Genomic DNA, 18,611 nt, shown 5'->3' with positions numbered 1-18,611 from the left:
GCCCCAGCCTCATCCCCCTTCCCCGCATCCATGCCCCTCCCCCAGGGACTGTGGCACTGGGGCGGCCGGGTGAGGGAGGGTGAGGTCCTGAGAAGTTTTGGGACCCCTGCCCTACAGCCCAGAGTGTTCGCACGGCCTGAGACGGGGCAGCAGGACGAGGGCTGTGCCTTGCATCAGAACCACCAGCCCCCAGCGATCAAAAACCATGAGTCTGACCCTCACAAATCGGGAGCTTGGCCCAAAAAATCATGACTTAACAGTGTCCAGTGATGTTTGGGGTCTGTCTTTTGCTTTTTTAACTCCCCTCCACTCCTCTGCTGGGCAGCCGGTGAGAATTTTGGGCTGAAATATCAAATTTCAATGCACACACTGCTCCAGGCGTCTCTCCTGGCTGGAGACTCCCTCACTCCCGACCTGGGGGCAACCAGCCACTTCCAAGCACAGTCTTCACTTCTCTGCTTCCTGCTGCCCCGGGGCTCCTCTGTGGCTGGGCCTCAGCAGCCCCCCACCCCCACTTCCAGGTGCCTCTCTCTGCTATAGGGTCACACCCCGACAGGGCTCATGGGAGGGTAGGGCTGCGTCCTCAGCCCTGCTGCTCTTGCCCAGAGCTCGGCCTGCCTGGCCAGCCCTGAAAGTCCTGGGTGTGAATCATGTCTTCATGACAGTGCCTCCTGCAGGCAGTAAATCCCAGGACTCAAGATCAGTTAGTGAGAGCTGCTGATGGTGTAACATGGCCTTTCCCTGGCTGCTCGGAGGAGACGCCCCTTCCTCCCCACACGCAGGCTGGGGGAGCTGATATCCGATCCCCTCCATTCCCCCCCTTTACTGTCACCTGCACCTCCCTCCTGCCCCACCTCTCCTGCAGCTCCCAGCCTCCCTCCCACTCCCTGAGCCTCCCTCCCCCATCTCCCCTGCACCCCTCAGCCTCCCTCTCAGCCCCCCTGCCCCCACCTCCCCGGAAGCCCCCAGCCTCCCTCCCATCCCCCACAGCCCCTGCAGCCCCCAGCCTCCCTCCCACTCCCTGCACCTCCCCTGAGCCTCCCTCCCCCATCTCCCCTGCACCCCTCAGCCTCCCTCTCAGCCCCCCTGCCCCCACCTCCCCAGAAGCCCCCAGCCTCCCTCCCATCCCCCACAGCCCCTGCAGCCCCCAGCCTCCCTCCCACTCCCTGCACCTCCCCTGAGCCTCCCTCCCCCATCTCCCCTGCACCCCTCAGCCTCCCTCTCAGCCCCCCTGCCCCCACCTTCCCTGAAACCTCCAGCCTCCCTCCCTCCCCCCACCTCCCCTGCACCCCTCAGCCTCCCTCCCATCCCCCCTGCACCTCCCCCTAGCCTCCCTCCCCCAAGCTTCCCTCCCCTACCCCTGTACCCCTCAGCCTCCCACTTGCACTCAACATCCCCTGCACCCCGCAAATCTGCATCTTCCTCCTCCCCCTTTCCCAGGGTCTCTGCTGCTGCTCACAGTCCCTGTGTCCCGTCCAGCCCCCTGACCCACAGCTTCAACCTCATACAAGACACGTGGGAGCTGGCAGCCATCTTTATTAAGGGGAGCATCCCTCCCACATCCAGCCGGACTAGAGGGAAAGGGTGGCAAGATTGCTGGCTTCAGCCCACTGACATGAAGTGAGGGATGGCCACGTATTTGAATAAGAGAAATTCGGGAGCTGGCACCTCTGCCTCCTCCTCTCCCAACAGAACCTGCCTCCTTCTCCCGCCCCGTCCCATGGCTTTATGGTTCCACCCGCTGGTGGGGTCTCCTGCCCGCGCTGGAACCGGAGAAGGAGACCCCTTCCCCTAGCAACAGATGGGCAAACGGGCACTGGCTGCCCTTAGGACAGAGGTGGCTGATCTGTGGCCCCAGGCCACCCTCCTCCCACGTTCTGTAGCCCATAGACTACAAATCCCAGCATGCGGCTGGGATCTATGGGTGGACTCCTAGGCTAGGGGGTCTGCACCTGCTTCTGTGTTACAAGGTGGGGGTGGCTGTTCTCTGTACCAGGCTGCCCTGGCATGTCCAGGGGGGGAAGCTGCCAGCTAGATGCCCTGCCTTGCAGGGGCATCTGTCTCGCTAGCACAGCCCCCCTCCCCTCCCCTGCTGCTGGATTCCTCCTCCCGTCCCCCATGCCCAGGGTGCGGAAGGAGCAGGCGGGGAGCCGGGGTGAGGGGCTCAGTCGATGGGCCGAAACGTGAGCAGAGGCGGCTTCTCCGGCATGAGGATGAACCCAAAGACGGTTTTAATATCTGCCTTGGACACCGTGTCGATCCGGAAGTTCCGCAGGACCTGAAAGGAGACGGGACGGGCAGCTGGTGTGACACCGGAGCAGCTGGGGCTGGGATTTGGCCAGCGAGTCTGAGACTCAGCAGGGGCGGGCTGGGCTGTGGCGTGGGGGGATGGGAGACCCAGCTGTGCAGGGTGTGGGGCTGGGAGGGGATCGCTCAGGGGCATTTACTGGCTCATTTCTGCCCATCACTCCTGACTCGGGGGCTGAAAGGGCTGCGTGCCCTGCTCTGTCCAGGTCAGATGGAAGAAGAATCCAAGCTCCTGAATAACCTGGCTGTGGGCTAAGGAGCAGAGCAGAGCAGTGGGGAGCCCGGGAATAGGTAAGGAGGGTGGGAGTCAGGCCTGAGGCACACAGTGCAGAGCTGAGGGGAGCCCAGGGCCGGGATAGCAGGGGACAGTGGGCTGGGGTTGAGGGACGGTGGCCGAGCTGTGTGGGAAGGTCACAGAGTGACAAATACTTTCCCCTTTTCTTGAAGTACCAACAGACAAATTGAGTTGTGTAAAGTTTGGCCAACGTACAGTGAGAGCCCCCTGGCCTCGGGCCAGCCCCAGGCCTGCCCCCCATGGGCCTGCCCCCAACCCACCTGGCTCTCTGCCCTGCCACCTCTCCCCATAGTTGCTCCCCAACTCACGTGCATGAGGAACAGCATCATTTCGGTCTCTGCCAAGCGGCGGCCAATGCACTGCCGGGCCCCGAAGCCAAAGGCCAGGGCCTTGAAGCTGTTATCCTCCTTGCTCAGCCAGCGCAGGGGGTCGTAGCGCTCGGGGTTGCTGAACACCTCGGGGCTCCGGCCCATGGCGTACAGCCCCACCTGGCACAGGGTCTGTGGGGCAGCAGAGTGGAGACGTACAGACCGGGGTGGCTCCCCCAATCAGATGTAAGCTCGCTTGCATAAGGAGAGCTGATCGGTTTATACTGCCATTGTTTCAACGGCTGCTTCTTTGTCCAACCGAAGTCAGGCAGTGACCTCCCCCCCCCCCCAGCCCGCGCTGACGCAGGCCAGGGCCCTTGTGGCGATGAGGCCTCTGGGGTTGGAGTTCTCTCATTTCCCTGCAAAGTACCAGGGAAACCCGAAAACGAAGAGCAGCCGGGAGAGGGAGTGGGGGAGGGTAAATGCCCTGCTGCTGTTGAGAGAGCTTCCTCTCCCTGCCTGTCTCACTCCCCTACTGGGCAAGGAAGGTGGAGGGGGTCAGAAGGCTGCACCCCAAGAGTACTGGCTTCCCCAGCAGAGACAGCCCCCTGCTGACCCCGCCAGCCCTTCAGCTTGGCCCCGTCTGCTTCCCCTATGAAATACTGGATCCCAAAAAAGTCATCATTTAGGTTAAAAAAAATGGGTAAAATGTGAATAGTGGTTTTATCAAACCCCAGGATATTTTGTGGCAAATCAGGAAATACTGATGCCGAAGGGCTCGGTCCCCTGCTGTGCCCTGCACACGCTGTGGGGCAGTTCGGTGCCCAGTCACAGCTGCTCCCTGCGGCTTCAGGGGGCAGCATGAGAAGCCCATTGTGTGCTGGGGCAGTTGTGCAGTGCTGTGGATGGGGTCTGGGGTGTGATGTTCCCTTCCAGACCCCCCAACGCTCTTCTAAGCACAGAGCAGGAGCTCTCGCTTTGTGATCTGCATGGGCGTCTGAGCAGCCAGCCTGACCCCCGGGCCAGTGAGTGCCGCCCCGTCCTGGGGGCACCTCCCAGCTGCAGAGAATGGGGGTGGGGGCAGAGGAGCAGGGACTCACCCCAGCCGGCACGCAGTAGTTCTGGAGCACCACGTCTTTGGTTGGGTAGCGCTGGACCGTTATGCCCACAGGGTAGAGCCTGCCAACAGAGGCACACTCTGAGCTGGCCGTCCCCTTCACCCCGCTCGTCACCATCCAGACAGCCGGCCTGACACGGCTCAGGCCAAATGACCCCGGGGGACCCCACGTCACCTCCGCTGCCCTTCATTCACGCACCGCTGCTGCTGAGCTTTGAACCCCATGGAGCCAGCGTTCCCTGCTTGCGGCTGCCCTCCTCACCCACCAGCCATCTGTGCCACGCAGTGTCTGCCACGCCCACAGCCTCTCCCGGCTCACGCCTGGCCAGACCCCACTGCTGTAGGGGCCGCTGGGCTGAGCTTCCCCCCACCCCCCAAGTCCTGCGCCCGGAGAGTCACGTTCCCAGCATCCCCGGACCGCTGCGCAGGCACAGACAGGCGTTTTAGCTCAGCCCCAGTGCCTGGCTGGATGGAGCAGTTGCCCTTGGAGCCCCAGGCAGCAAAGTCCAGCCCCCTTTCCCCCACTCCTCCAGGGGCAGCTCCGCATGGGCCCCTGTGCCCTCGGCCCTCACCTCAGGGTCTCCTTGAGGGCGCTCTTGAGCAGGGGCATGGAGTTCAGCACCTTGGAGAGCTCCCTTGGCCCCTGCGACTCGGCCTCGGCGATCTCCCGGCGAATGGCCGTCTGGACGCTGGGGTTGCGGGCCAGCTCGAAGAGGGTGAAGAGCAGGGGCATGGCAGTCTGGGCCAGAGGGGACAGTCAGAGCCGGCCCACTCCCGCGCCTAACCCGGGGGCACAGCATGCTGGGCACAGCCACAGAGGTGTCTCGCTAGCCACCCCAGGGGCCCGGGTGGGAGGGTCACAGCTGCACTGGCCAACCCAGTTATCAGCCACTGAAACATCCCCAGCCTGGTTGGTCTGAGTCGTGTTCTCAGAGATGCAACCTCAACCTTCCTCTGCTCTGCCCTCCTGCCTCATTCTCTGCATTCTAGACCTGTTCCCCCCAAATCACCCCGCTCCCTCCATGGGGTTCAACCCCCCTTGGTCACAACAGACTCATTCATGTAGGTGCTTCCCCCTGGCTCCTCCAGCTCTCCCATGAGCATCCTCCAGCATGGCCACCTCCGTGCAGGATCCAGGTACCCTGAGTTGGGTGGGGACCCTGCAGAGCCCCACTGAGGGGAGCTCTCTGCCTATGCAACCCCCAGACACACTGTGCCCCATTGCTGAATCAGGGCCTGTTTGCTGCCCCCTTGGTCCCTCAGCCATTCCTGCTCCCTCCCACTGGGGGTCTGGTTCACCCCCTCCCCCATGAGTATTAGCTGCGGGTCTCTGGCCTGAGTCTAGTGTTGTTCCCCAGGCCGGTCTCTGGTTTCTCCAGGCCCCCAGGATTTAGTCACTGCTGTGCTGGCTGCTCGTGAGAGTCTCTAACCAGCCCCCCCCCAGGGCTGAGGCCTGCCCTGCCCTGCCCACCTCGACGCAGCCCTGCCGGTGCCCTCGCCAAGCTGACTGGGAAGTACACCAGGGGCCTCACTAACAGACTGTTCTCTCCCAGGCGAGTCCCAGACCTGAGCAGGGACGAAGCCAACAGGGAGCCACGGGAGTTGAACCTAGAAGGAGGACTAGAGCCCCAGAGGTGGCGATAAGGAACAAGTTCCTGTCCATAGGTAGCTCAGGAGCCCTGTGGGGTCCTGTGGCAAGGCGGGAATCCCCCGTCAGTTCCACAGGGACCTTCTCCTCAGGGCCCCAAGCGGGAGCCCCATAGCTCAGGAGCAGCTGGCTGCAGCTGTCAGCACTGGGATGCCCAGGAGCTGTGAGCCGGGCCCAGGCCAGCGAAGGCCCAGTGCTCTGGGAGGGTGGGCTGGGCTGCCTGCACTCCCCAACCGCGGCACTGCCAGGAGCTGACTGGGGTTGCAGCCAGCCTGCCAGAGGGGAGGGCGCCAGGCACTCACGGTGTCCACGCCGCCTGCGGTGAACTCAGTGACGTTGGCCTTGATGGAGTCCAGCGGCAGCTCCGCCTGCATGAGCAGCTCCGCCATGATCCCCGAATACTTCCGGGGCTGCCCCAGGCAGAACTCCTGGTAGATGTTCTGGATACACTTGTCAGCTGGGGGACGAGCACGGGGCAGTGAGCGACTCCTCCCAGCCGGGGTCCCAATCCCCCCTCAGCCCAGCCCCAGGGCAGGAAACAAACCAGAGCCCCAGGGGAGCAGAGCAGGCCAGGACCAGCCTCCAGAGCCTCAGAAACCCTGAGGAAAATGAGGGCTTCTCCCTTTAGAACAGGGGAACTGAGAGGGCAAGTGTCTAGAATCCCACAACTCCAGAGCCCCAGACAGACCCAGGAGTCCTGGCTCCCAGTGCCCCCCCCCATCTCCCAGAACCAGGAATGGAACCCAGGAGTCCTTGCTCACGCTCTGAGGCTCTCCCCACTGGCCATTTCTGCCCCAGGAAGCAGGAAGAAGAGTGTTGGGGAGCAAGGGGCCATGGGGAGTTTGCTAGAGGTGGTGACATGCAAGCCCCATGGTGCTCCTGCAGCTGCAGGACAGCCGGACTCAGGGGGGTGCTTTGGAGATGGGCTTGCAGTTGTTTTGCTGCTGGGAGCTGGTTACATCTCAGGTGGGCAGATCCTGGGCAGACCCGCAAGGAAAATCCTGCTGCTGCAGGGAGCACTGCGGGGGAGTCTTTCATTGCTCCAGCGCTGGCACTGCGGGGGGACGGGGCTGTGTGGGCTGGAGTGCGAGCTCATTGCTAAGAGGCAACATGCCAACCTGTACCGCGTGTGTCTGTGCAGGGAAGGGCCAGACATCCCCAGGAGAGCATCCCCTGCCGCAGCACCCTGAGGCCTGTTGCAGGAGACCCTGTCGGGATGCCCCACTCCTTCGTATGGCGGTGGGTGCCCTCTGCCCCCGGGCTCACCATGCTTGAAGATGGTGTCCCAGGCCTCGATGTGGTCCCTCCACAGCTTGGTGTTGACCCAGCGCATGAGGCCCGGGGGGATGAAGAGCAGCGGCAAGGTGGTCCGCAGCATGGTCTCCACGGCGCTGATAAACCTCTGTGACTCCGCGTTGGGGCTTTCCTCCAGGAGCCCCAGGCGCTCCCCGTACAGGGCGTAGCTGCTTGCTGGCCGGAGGGAGGGGAACCGTGAATGGATCAGCATCACCATGTACAGCTCGGGGGCCGGGATGCCCCCACGCATGCAGCATGGCAGAGCAGAGCCAGGAATCGAACCCAGGTGTCCTGGATGGGGAGGGTAAGCGCTAGGCCACTCCCTCCTCCCCGATTGTCCCTTGGCTCCCCGCCAGCGTGTTCAGGGCCCCTCCGCACCAACACCATGTCAGAGAGCTGCCAGAGGGCTGGGCTGACCTGCCCTGGTTCACGAGGGGGCCATCAACAGCTGTGTCCATCTGGCTGGGCTATGGGAGGCAGGCAGAGCCGTGGCTGGGGCAGAGGAGAGCTCACACCGACCTTTGCCTGGTGCGGGGGCAGTTTGCTACGCGTCCCTGGGCCTGGCTTGTCTAAATGGAGTAGGATGTGGGGACGCAGCCCTCCTGGTCCCAGCTTCGTCCCCACCAGCGAGCCTGGACCCAGGGACAAGCCAGGCAGAGCCCAGCAGGGGGCAGCAGTGGCGACCCCACAGGGGCAGGGCTTTGCATCTCCCCCAGAGCATTGCTCTGATGCCACGACCCCCAGGGCCCTGGGGCAAGGAGCCTCAGCTCCCCGCCCCCACCTACCCTCCAGGGTGAAGCGGAACAGGTCACCGTAGAGGTCGATGGTGAGTGAGCGGCGCGTATTCTTGCTGATGCGCCGGTGCATGAGGGTGACAAAGTCCTGGGCCACGGCGTTGAGGAAGGGCAGGAATTTCCGGGTGCCCGCAGGGCTGATCACCTCCTTGTTGAGGATCAGGCGGTCCGAGCGCCATTCCTCCCCATTCCTGTGGGCAGGAGAGCCGGTGAGTGACACTGCCCTCTGCTGGGGGCATCAGAACTGCCCAGCATGTGTGTCATCAGCCCTGCACTGCCCACAGCCTCGGGAGATTCCCCGTCAGCTCCGGGGGCAGGAGGGACTGGGTGTGATCGCTGAGCGCCTGGCCCCCACCGTCTGCAGCAAAGGGGCACCCATGGGAGCACAGTTACTGCCAGAGCCAGGACATGCCACCTGGCTCCAGGGAGCGGAGCACACCCGCATGGCTGTGGCCAGTCACTGGCTCCGTTCTCACCTAAGCAGATCCTAGCTCATGGGCGATGCCCAGGGGGATGAAAAGTTCCCCTGGTCCGGGACTACCCATCCCGTCCTTCTATCCCTGGCCTCCTCCATTCCTCTCACCCCGTTTTCTCTCCTCCTGCCCCAGGCCTTGACCCTGCCCTCTGTCACAATGCTCTGGAACTGCTCCCCACAAAGCCAGTCGGACTCTGGGGAGTCTCCTCTTCCTTGGAGCAGACTTGTTCAGGGCAAGAAGCTCACACGGCTTCACCTCCTGGGTCTCTCCTTGGAGCATTCAGCATCCTCTGCCCCTCCGTGCGCTTCCCACAGCGAGCCCACCCAGGCGGGGTCCTGGGGAAGCCACAGGGTCCTGCACCCCCACTTCGCAGTCAGACGTGACTCTCAGCCAGCCGGGAAAACAGAGGTTTATTCGATGACAGGAACAGGGTCTAAAACAGAGTTGTTGGTACAGAGAACCAGACCTCTCGGCCGGGTCCATTCTGGGGGGCAGTGAGCCAGACCCCCACGTCTGCCCTCACTCCCCATCCCCAGCCAGCTCCAGACTGAAACCCACTCCAGCCCCTCCTCTCTGGGCTGTGTCTCTTTCCCGGGCCAGGAGGTCACCTGATCTCTCTGTCTCCCACACCTTTAGCATCCCCTTGCAGGGGGAAGGGCCTGGCCATTAGTTGCCAGGAGACAGAGGGTCGGCCAGGAACTGAGCCCTCCCACCCCAGTATTTAGGGGAAACATTAAAAACAGTCCCACTTCATCATACGGTCCTCCCTCTGTCCTGCACCTCATGCCCTGCCCCTCCCCTCCCCAACGTCCCAGCCCGCCCCCAGCCGAGCCGCAGCCCTTACAGCAGGAAGATGCCGCACTTGTGGTTGCGAATCTGGCGGTGGGCGATCCAGGACTCGATGCCCATGCGCCGCGGGAAGATCCCCTCCGACTGGAAGAGCTGGGCCGCGTCTCGGGGCAGCAGCACGTTGACACAGTTGTAGGTGCCTATAGTCTCCCTGTGGGGAAGAGCCCTGGCCTCAGCTCGGCCCCCGCTGCCCATCCCCCAGCCCAGTGAGCCCAGCCTGAGCCCTGGCAGCGGGTCTCTGAGGTTGGCACAGCCCGGGCCCCAGCTGCCCCATCCCTGTGAGCAGGGCCTTTGGGAGAGGAGCAGGTCACATGCCTCCCTGGGTCCGAGGGGCCTGAGCACAGCCCTGGGAAGCTCTCCCCAGAGCCAGCCAGGGTGGGGTCTCCTCTCCCTGCTTCGGGGCAGGAGGGCTTCGGGATTGAAAATCCAGCCAGCTGGAATTCCCACCCATCTCCCAGCTGCTGGTCCTGCCCCAGCCCCCGTGGGCACCAGGGCGGGAGTCACTCCCAAAGAGCTGGGGAGGGGGTCACTCCCTAACCCAGCTGCCAGGCCTAGTGCCAGTCACAGCCTGAGGCCCCACGTGGGTTCCCCTGGGGTCCGGGTCCATTGTTCTAGACACAGCCTGTTCCAGAGAGTCCTTCTCCCCACAGGGCTCGGCACACTCCCCCGGGGCCAGGCACTGGGTGGGCAGGTGCCCGGCTGTGCTGGGATATGGCCTGGGCAGGGGCCTCCCCCAGGGTAAACCAGTGGAGCTAGTGACTGTGACAGATTCCCCAAGGCTCTTGGGGGCCAGCAGCTGCTGAGCCGGTGCTGCTGCTTCTCCTGGTAAAGGAGCTTCTATGTGCAGGCAGAGCCCATGCCACCCAGAGCCTGCGGGCAAGTGCAATAGAGCTGGACCAATCCTCTGCCAGCCCCTCCTTGTCTCTTCCCAAGCTCCGGGAGCATTGCACAGGGCAAAGGATTCCCTGCACTGCTGGATAGTGCTCTGCCTCCTGATCCCAGCAGCTGCCAGCTCAGACCCTGAAGCATGAGAGTTGATTGTTCCCCCTGTCTCCAGAGACAGATGGTTGTAGGTTTATCATGTGGGTGTCTGACTCTGACTTCCTGCTGCAGGGAGTTCCAGGGGTTGGCATGTCGTGCCCATGGCTCTGAATGGAAGAGGGACTGGTCCCTCTGGAGGGGAGTGCTGGGAGCCCCGTCCCTGGGGACACTTCAACCCGCAGGAGCAGAGGGGGGAACCCAGGAAAGCTGGAGGGAAACGCAGCCCTGAACCTGGGGGCACAGAGGGGCTGACAGAGCTTTGTCATCTCCAAGGGCACGGATCAGTCTGGTGCCTCCCGGCCCAGTGAGCCCGGTCTCACAGCCCTGCTCCGGCCGGGGACCAGCCCCGGGCTGATCCTTCGGCTCTTGGAGCAGCAGCTGCGTTTAGATCCCGGGCAGGGCACCCTGGAGGCCCCCGCAAAGGGCCGATCCAGCGGGGCCGGTGGACACCCACGATGGGGTCTCACCGGCACTAGCAGTGCCGGCCAGCCGGCCGGGGGGGGGGGGGCCCTGCGCGGGCGGGCCCAGGTCCCCTTCAGGCGGGCAGGGCGCTGCCTGGAGCGGAGGAAACCCGCGAGCGCTCCCTGAGCAGCTGCCGGGAGGGCCCCGCCCCGCCGGAGAACCCAGGAGTCCGGCGGCCCGCGGGCCGCACCTGTAGATGGGCCCGAGGCGCTGGAAGTTGCGCTGCATGACCAGGTGGAAGCGCTGGAAGCTGTTGCTCCGCCACAGGCGGTACAAGCTGAGCCAGGCGTTGCGGCCGCTGCGCGGGATGGCTTCGTAGGGCAGCGGCCGGGCGGCGGCGGGGACCGGGGCCGGGGCCAGCGCCGTGCAGCTGCGGGCGGCCCCCGACGGGAGGCAGCGGGAGAGGCGGCGCTGGGCGGGCCGCTTCCAGAGCTGGCTCGGCGGGCCCATGGCGGGGCGCACGGAGGGTCCGCGGGGCTCGCTGCGCAGCCGGCGCCCGGCTCGCCCCTTAAATCCCTGCGACGGGCCGGGCCCGCCCCGCAAGGCCACGGCGAGGCCGAGCGCCCGGAACGGGCTGGACCCGGCCCCCCTTCCCTCCTCGCCGGCATCCCTCGGCCCCGCCCGCCCCTCCTCCCCGGTCTCCCCATTCCCGGGCCCCGCCCGTCCGCCCCTCGTCGCCGGCCTCCTCCAGCCCCCTGCCCCAGCAGGGGAAAGGAAACAGGAGGGTTCTTGGCGAGGCTCAGCAGGGAACCACAGATACACACCGGAGTTACAGTCACAAGTTTCCAAAGGGAATAGAAGTGTCTATCACATGCAAGCCCCATACGTCCTTTCGGGCTGACCCAGACTGAGCACTGGGGATCTCTTGCTTCTGCCTAGAAACCTGCCCCTCCAGAGTCCAAGCCGAGTGTCATCATTTCCCTCAGTCTGGGGGTTTTATCCCCCTCCCCCCATGTGCTCTGAGCTGCTGTCATAAACAGAGGGTTAAGGGTTAATGTCTCTTTTACCTGGAAAGGGTTAAGAAGCTCAGGTAACCTGGCTGACACCTGACCAGAGGACCAATAAGGGGACAAGATACTTTCAAATCTGGGTGGAGGGAAGTCTTTGTTTGTGCTGTTTGTTTTGTTCTTTGTTCTCTTCTGGAACTAAGGGGGGCCAGGTGTGCAACCAGATCTGTCTCCATTCTTTCTGAAACAGTCTCTCATGGTCAAAATAGTAAGTACTAGCTAGAAAAGGTGGGTTAGTCTTATGTTTGTTTTCTTAACTTGTGAATGTGTATTTTGCTGGAAGGATTTTTACCTCTGTTTGCTGTAACTTTGACTCTCAGGCTAGGGGGGGAGGGTCCCTCTAGGCTATATGGATCTGAATACCCTGTAAACATTTTCCATCCTGATTTTACAGAAATAATTTTTACTTTTTCTTTCTTTAATTAAAAGCTTTTTTTTTTTTTTTTAGGAACCTGAATGATTTTTCCCCCCTTGTTTAAGACCCAAGGGGATTGGGTCTGAACTCACCAGGGGATTGTTGGGGGGAAGGTTAATTCCTCTCTGTTTTAAGATCCAAGGAGTTTGGATCAGTGTAGTCTCTCAGGGTAACCCAGGGAGGGGAAAGGAGGGGGGATGTTTTATTTCTCCTGGTTTTAAGACCCAAGGGGTTTGGGTCTTGGGTTCCCCAGGGAAGGTTTTGGGGGAACAGAAAGTGTGCTGAACACTATATTTTGGCTGGTGGCAGTGCTATCAGATCTAAGCTAGGAATTAAGCTTAGAAGGGTCCATGCAGGTCCCCACTTTTGGACGCTAAAGTTCAAACTGGGGAAAAAAATACCTTGACAGCTGCAAACTCAGCTGATGGGAGGAAACCATTTGCATGACTCAGCTTCATGGGGGGCACAGTAGGTGTCGATGGGCCCTTCCCCTTGGGGCAGGATGTGACACCTCCCACTGGAGCCAGCACGTCACACTGGTTAGCGTCTCTCCTGCCTGGTGAGTGACAGGGTCACAGAGGCTCCCAGTCCAACCGCTCAGATGTTCCCTTGCACTAGGGGATACGGATGTTACCTGTGAGATTGATGCCGGCAGCAGCTCACCCCTATTGCAAACAGGCTGAACACGACCCACCTGCTTAGAGTCATGGCACCTGTCTGAACAATAGCAACACTCAGGGGCCAGGCCGGCTCCAGCAATGTATTCGTCGGGGTTCCCTTGGGACAAGGGGACCTTGGCTGGAGCTGGGACCTGCTCTGCCAGCCGCAACATGGTGATGCGAGGGATGGAACAGCTGCATTTGAGGGAAAATGAAAAGGACTTGGACTGTTCAACTTGGAAAAGAAACAACTAAGGGGGGGATACGACAGGGGTCTAGAAAATCATGGCTGGTGCGGAGAAAGCAAACAGGGGAGTGTGATTCACCCCTTCTCATAATGCAAGAGCCAAGGGTCACCCAATGAAATGAACAGGCAGCAGGTTTAAAACAAACCTAAGGCAGAATTTCTTCACCCAGCGCACAGTCAACCTGTGGAACTTGCTGCCAGGGGATGTTGTGAGGCCAAAAGTAGAACAGGGTTCAGGAAAGACCTAGAGAAGTTCCTGGAGGTCAGGTCCATCAAGGCTCTTAGCCAGGCTGGGCAGGAATGTTGTCCCTGGCCTGTTTGCCAGAAGCTGGGAATGGCCGACAGGGGATGGATCACTTGATGATTCCCTGTTCTGTTCATTCCCCCTGGGGCACCTGGCATTGGCCATTGTCAGCAGACAGGACACTGGGCTTGCTGAGGTGGGGAGGGAGGAAAGCTGAGGGCTGGGATAGCCGGGGCTGCAGATCAGGGTTGAGAGGCACCAGCAGAGCTCTAACAACCAGGAGTCCTTGTGGCATCTTGGAGACTAACACATTTATGTGGGGATAAGCTTTTGTGGGCTAAAACACACGCATCTGATGAAGTGTGCTCTAGCCCACGAAAGCTTATGCCCAAATAAATGTGTGAGTCTCTGAGGGTATGTCTACGCTATGGGATTATTCCGATTTTACAGAAATCTTTTTTTTTTTAAAGATTGTATAAAGTCGAGTGCACACTGCCACACTAAGCACATTAATTCGGCGGTGTGCATCCGTGTACCAAGGCTAGCGTCGATCTCCTGAGCGTTGCACTGTGGGTAGCTATCCCATACCCTATCCCATAGTTCCCGCAGTCTCCCCCCCCCCCATTGGAATTCTGGGTTGAGATCCCAGTGCCTGATGGGGCAAAAAACATTGTCGTAAGTGGTTCTGGGTACAGCCTCACCCCTCCCTCCGTGAAAGCAGCAACAGCCAACTGTTTTGTGCCTTTTTTCCTGGGTGAACTGTGCAGACACCATTCCATGGCAAGCATGGACCCTGCTGAGCTCAGGACAGCAATCACGGACGTTTTAAACACCTCGCGCATTCTCATGCAGTCAATGCTGAACCGGGACCTGCAAAGCCAGGCGAGGAGGGGGCAGCTACGGCAGAGCGGCGACGAGAGCGATGAGGACATGGACACAGAATTCTCTCAAACCGCGGGCCCCTGTGCTTTGGCGATCCTGCTGGTAACGGGGCAGGTTCTAGCCATTGAACGCCGATTTTGGGCCTGGGAAGCAAGCACAGACTGGTGGGACCGCATAGTGTTGCAGGTGTGGGACGATTCCCAGTGGCTGCGAAACTTTCGCATGCGTAAGGGCACTTTCATGGAACTTTGTGACTTGCCTACCCCTGCCCTGAAACGCCAGAATACCAAGATGAGAGCAGCTCTCACAGTTGAGAAGCGAGTGGCAAGAGCCCTCTGGAAGCTTGCAACGCCAGACAGCTACCGGTCAGTCGGGAATCAATTTGGAGTGGGCAAATCTACTGTGGGGCTGCTGTGATGCAAGTAGCTAAAGCAATCATTAAGCTGCTGCTATGAAAGGTTGTGACTCTGGGAAGTGTGCAGGTCATAGTGGATGGCATTGCTGCAATGGGATTCCCTAACTGTGGTGGGGCAATAGATGGAACCCATATCCCTATCTTGGCACCAGGGCACCCAGCACATAAACCGCAAGGGGTACTTTTCCATGGTGCTGCAAGCACTGGTGGATCACAAGGGACATTTCACCAACATTCACGTGGGATGGCCAGGAAGGGTTCATGACGCTTGCGTCTTCAGGAACACTACGCTGTTTAAACGGCTTCAGCAAGGGAATTACTTCCCAGACCAGAAAATAACACTTGGGGATGTTGAAATGCCTGTAGTTATCCTGGGTGACCCAGCCTACCCCTTGATGCCATGGCTCATGAAGCCATACACAGGCAGCCTGGACAGTGGTCAGGAGTCGTTCAACTACAGGCTGAGCAAGTGCAGGATGGTGGTAGAATGTGCATTTGGCCGTTTAAAGACGCGCTGGCGCACATTACTGACTTGCTCAGACCTCAGCCAAACCAATGTCCCCTTTGTTATTGCTGCTTGCTGTGTGCTTCACAATCTCTGTGAAAGTAAGGGGGAGACCTTTATGGCGGGGTGGGAGGCAGAGGCAAATCACCTGGCCGCTGATTACGCACAGCCAGACACCAGGGCGATTAGAAGAGAACACCGGGAAGCGGTGCGCATCAGAGAAGCTTTGAAAGTCACTCTCATTGAAAAATCATGTATTCTTTATTACTTAATTATAAAAAGAGGGAGAGAACTGACAAGGTAGCCTGAGTGAGGATTGGGAGGAGGATAGTAGGGAAGGAAAAGGCCACTCACAAAATTTCATAATAATGAGAGCCTTTTGGTTGGGCTATCCACTGGGGTGGAGTGGGTGGGTGCATGGAGCCTCCCTCCACAAGTTCTTACTCATCTGGCGGGTGAGGAGGCTAAGGAACATGGTGAGGGGGGAGGGTGGTTACACAGGGGCTGCAGTGGCTCTCTGTGATCCTGCTGCCGTTTCTGAAGCTCCACCAGACGCTGGAGCAGGTCAGTTTGATCGTGCAGCAGCCCCAAACTTGCATCCCGCCACCGCTGATCTTCCTGCCGCCACCTCTCCTCTCAAGCGTCTCTCCTGTCCTCATGTTCATCCCTCCTGTCTTCACATTGGTCCCTCCTGTCCTCATGGTCACTGGCATCTTTCCTGTACTTTGCTACCACGTCCTTCCACTCATTCAGATGAGCTCTTTCATTGCGGGTCACTTCCATGATTTCCGAAAACATTTCTTCTCGCGTCTTGTTTTTTCCACTGCCTTATCTGAGATAGCCTTCGGGACAGAGTAGGGAGGCTTGAAAAATTTGCAACTGCAGGGAGGGGAAAAAGGGAGAGAAGCATTTAAAAAGATACATTTTAGAGAAAAATGGTCATACTCTTTCACGGTGAACAACACTATTCACCTTACATAGCACATGTGATTTCACTACAAGGTCGCATTTTGCATCTTAATATTGAGTGCCTGCGGCTCTGGTGTTAGAGATCTCACAGATGCAGGTCCAGGCAGCAAAATTTGGCTTGCATGTGGCCATGGTAAGCCGTTGTCTTTCATCTTCTGCAGCCTTCATCTATCCAGCGCCCTTCTTTCCCAAATAGCAAGCAAAGCCCGTTGAGTGCTGCTTCTTTTCTGTTAATGTGCAGCAGTAGAAACCACCCTGTGGCTGATATCATGAAAGATCGCTGCTAAACCCCCCCCTTCCCCCCACCCACTGCGTGGCTGGTAGCAGGAAAGATCCCTGCTAGCCAAACGCGGAAAAGCTCAGCGCCAATTGCGCACCCCCTTCCCCCCCACCTGGCTACCTGCAGGGAAGGATTTCTTTTAAGCCACAGACAAACAGCCCAGTAGGAATGGCCATCTCTGTCCCCTTAATTAAATTCCTGAATTTCAACCAGGTTACCATGAACAATATCACTCTCCTGAGGATAACACAGCGAGATAAAGAACGGATGGATGTTGCTTGAATGCCAGCAATCACCGGGACCATACGCAGCTAGGCTTTGTCATGCAATGATACCAGATTACTTGCTACATGCATGGCGTGGTCAAGTGTCCTACCATGGAGGACAGAATAAGGCTGCCCTGCCCAGAAACCTTCAGCGAAGGCTTTTGGAGTAGCTCCAGGAGAGCTTCATGGAGATGTCTCTGGAGGATTTCCGCTCCATCCCCAGACATGTTAACAGACTTTTACAGTAACTGTACTAGCCGTGAATGCATCCCAAGTCCTCAGGGCAAATTAATCATTAAAAAATGCTTGCTTTTAAACCATGTCTTATATTTACAAAGGTACACTCACCAGAGGTCCCTTCCATGGCTTCATTGTGTGGGACAGTGGGTTGGGAGGGCTGGGAGGGTAATTCCGTCAGGGTGAGAAAAAGCTCCTGGCTGTTGGGAAGAATGGAGTGCTGTGTGCTCTCTGTAAGCTCCTCCTCCTCTTCCTCCTCATCGTCCCCATCCGCAGAATCCTCAGCCATGGCTGCGATTACCACCCCCACCTCGGACTCCACGGACAGGGGTGGGGAACTGGTGGCGGACCCCCCTGAGAATTGCATACAGCTCAGCATAGAATGGGCATGTTTTTGGCCCTGCCCTGGGCTTTCCATTCGCTTCTTTGGTTTTCTGGTAGGCTTGTCTAAGGGTATGTCTACACTACAAGATTATTCTGATTTTACATACACCGGTTTTGTAAAACAGATTGTATAAAGTCGAGTGCACGCGGCCACACAAAACACAATAATTCGGCGATGTGCGTCCATGTACCGAGGCTAGCGTCGATTTCTGGAGCATTGCACTGTGGGTAGCTATCCTGTAGCTATCCCATAGTTCCCACAGTCACCCCCGCCCATTGGAATTCTGGGTTGAGATCCCAAAGCATGATGGTGCAAAAACAGTGTCGCGGGTGATTCTGGGTAATTGTCGTCACTCATTCCTTCCTCCATAAAAGCAATGGCAGACAATCATTTCGCACCCTTTTTCCCTGGATTACCCTGGCAGATGCCATAGCATGGCAACCATGGAGCCCGTTTTGCCTTTTGTCACTGTCACCATATGTGTACTGGATGCCGCTGACAGAGGCGGTACTGCAGCGCTACACAGCAGCATTCATTTGCCTTTGCAAGGTAGCAGAGACAATTACCAGTCATTCTGTACTGTCTGCCGTGCCAGTGTAAATTGGCGATGAGATGATGGTTATCAGTCGTTCTGTACCGTCTGCTGCTGTCATGGGTGCTCCTGGCTGACCTTCGCTGAGGTTGGCCAGGAGTGCAAAGACAAAAATGGGAATGACTCCCCGAGTCATTCCCTCCTTTATATTGTATCTAAAAATAGAGTCAGTCCTGTCTAGAATATGGGGCAAGTGTACTAGAGAGCCAGTGTATCAGAGAACCAGAGAGCACAGCCGCTCCGTGTCAGATCCCACAGAAATGATGAGCTACATGCCATTCTAGGGGGTGCCCCTGCAACAACCCCACCCGTTGCTTTCCTCCTCCCCCAACCCTCCTGGGCTACCACTGCAGTGTCCTCCCATTTGTGTGATGAAGTAATAAAGAATGCAGGAATAAGAAACACTGACTTTTTAGTGAGATAAAATGAGGGGGAGGCAGCCTCCAGCTGCTGTGATAGTCCAGGCAGGACATTAAACAGTGTGGGGGAGAGGAGCCCAGCATCCCGCTGCTATGATAGTCCAGGCAGTGCAGAATCTTTTCTTTAGACATGGGGGGGGGGGCCTGAGGGAGCTCAGCCCCTAGTTGCTATGATGAAGACGGTTACCAGCCATTCTGTACCATCTACTGGGAATGACCGGGAATCATTCTTATTTTTACCCAGGTGCTCCCGGCCAACCTCACCTGAGGCCAGCCAGGAGCACTCATGGGCTGATGATGACAACGGATAGCAGTCATATTGTACCGTCTGCCACCGGGGAGGGGAGGGAAGGGGAGAGGGTGCTGCTGTTCAGTGCTGCAGCATCGCATCTACCAGCAGCATGCAGTAGACATAGGGTGACACTGAAAAAAGTCAAGAAACAATTTCTTTCCCTTTTCTTTCACATGTATGGGGGGGAGGGAGTAAATTGATGAG

At 59.0% G+C, this 18,611-nt stretch overlaps 1 protein-coding gene across 1 annotated transcript; it reads right to left on the bottom strand.

Annotated features, from left to right (window-relative positions):
* Positions 1-1,523: 1,523 nt before the first annotated feature.
* LOC115645255 (cytochrome P450 11B, mitochondrial-like) lies at positions 1,524-11,043 on the bottom strand. The gene is made up of 9 exons (XM_030549625.1): positions 10,784-11,043; positions 9,086-9,241; positions 7,757-7,956; positions 6,942-7,145; positions 5,978-6,132; positions 4,600-4,766; positions 4,011-4,089; positions 2,911-3,102; positions 1,524-2,278 (listed from the first exon to the last, which is right to left on the bottom strand). Exons 1-9 carry the CDS (start codon positions 11,041-11,043, stop codon positions 2,165-2,167), a joined length of 1,527 nt encoding a protein of 508 aa, XP_030405485.1. The 3' UTR covers positions 1,524-2,164.
* Positions 11,044-18,611: the final 7,568 nt, after the last annotated feature.

This window comes from Gopherus evgoodei, chromosome 2 (assembly GCF_007399415.2).
Source record: "Gopherus evgoodei ecotype Sinaloan lineage chromosome 2, rGopEvg1_v1.p, whole genome shotgun sequence".
Classification (NCBI taxonomy): domain Eukaryota; kingdom Metazoa; phylum Chordata; order Testudines; family Testudinidae; genus Gopherus; species Gopherus evgoodei.
Note: the sequence above shows the minus strand (reverse complement) of the source record. Positions and strands in the feature narration are given on the sequence as shown.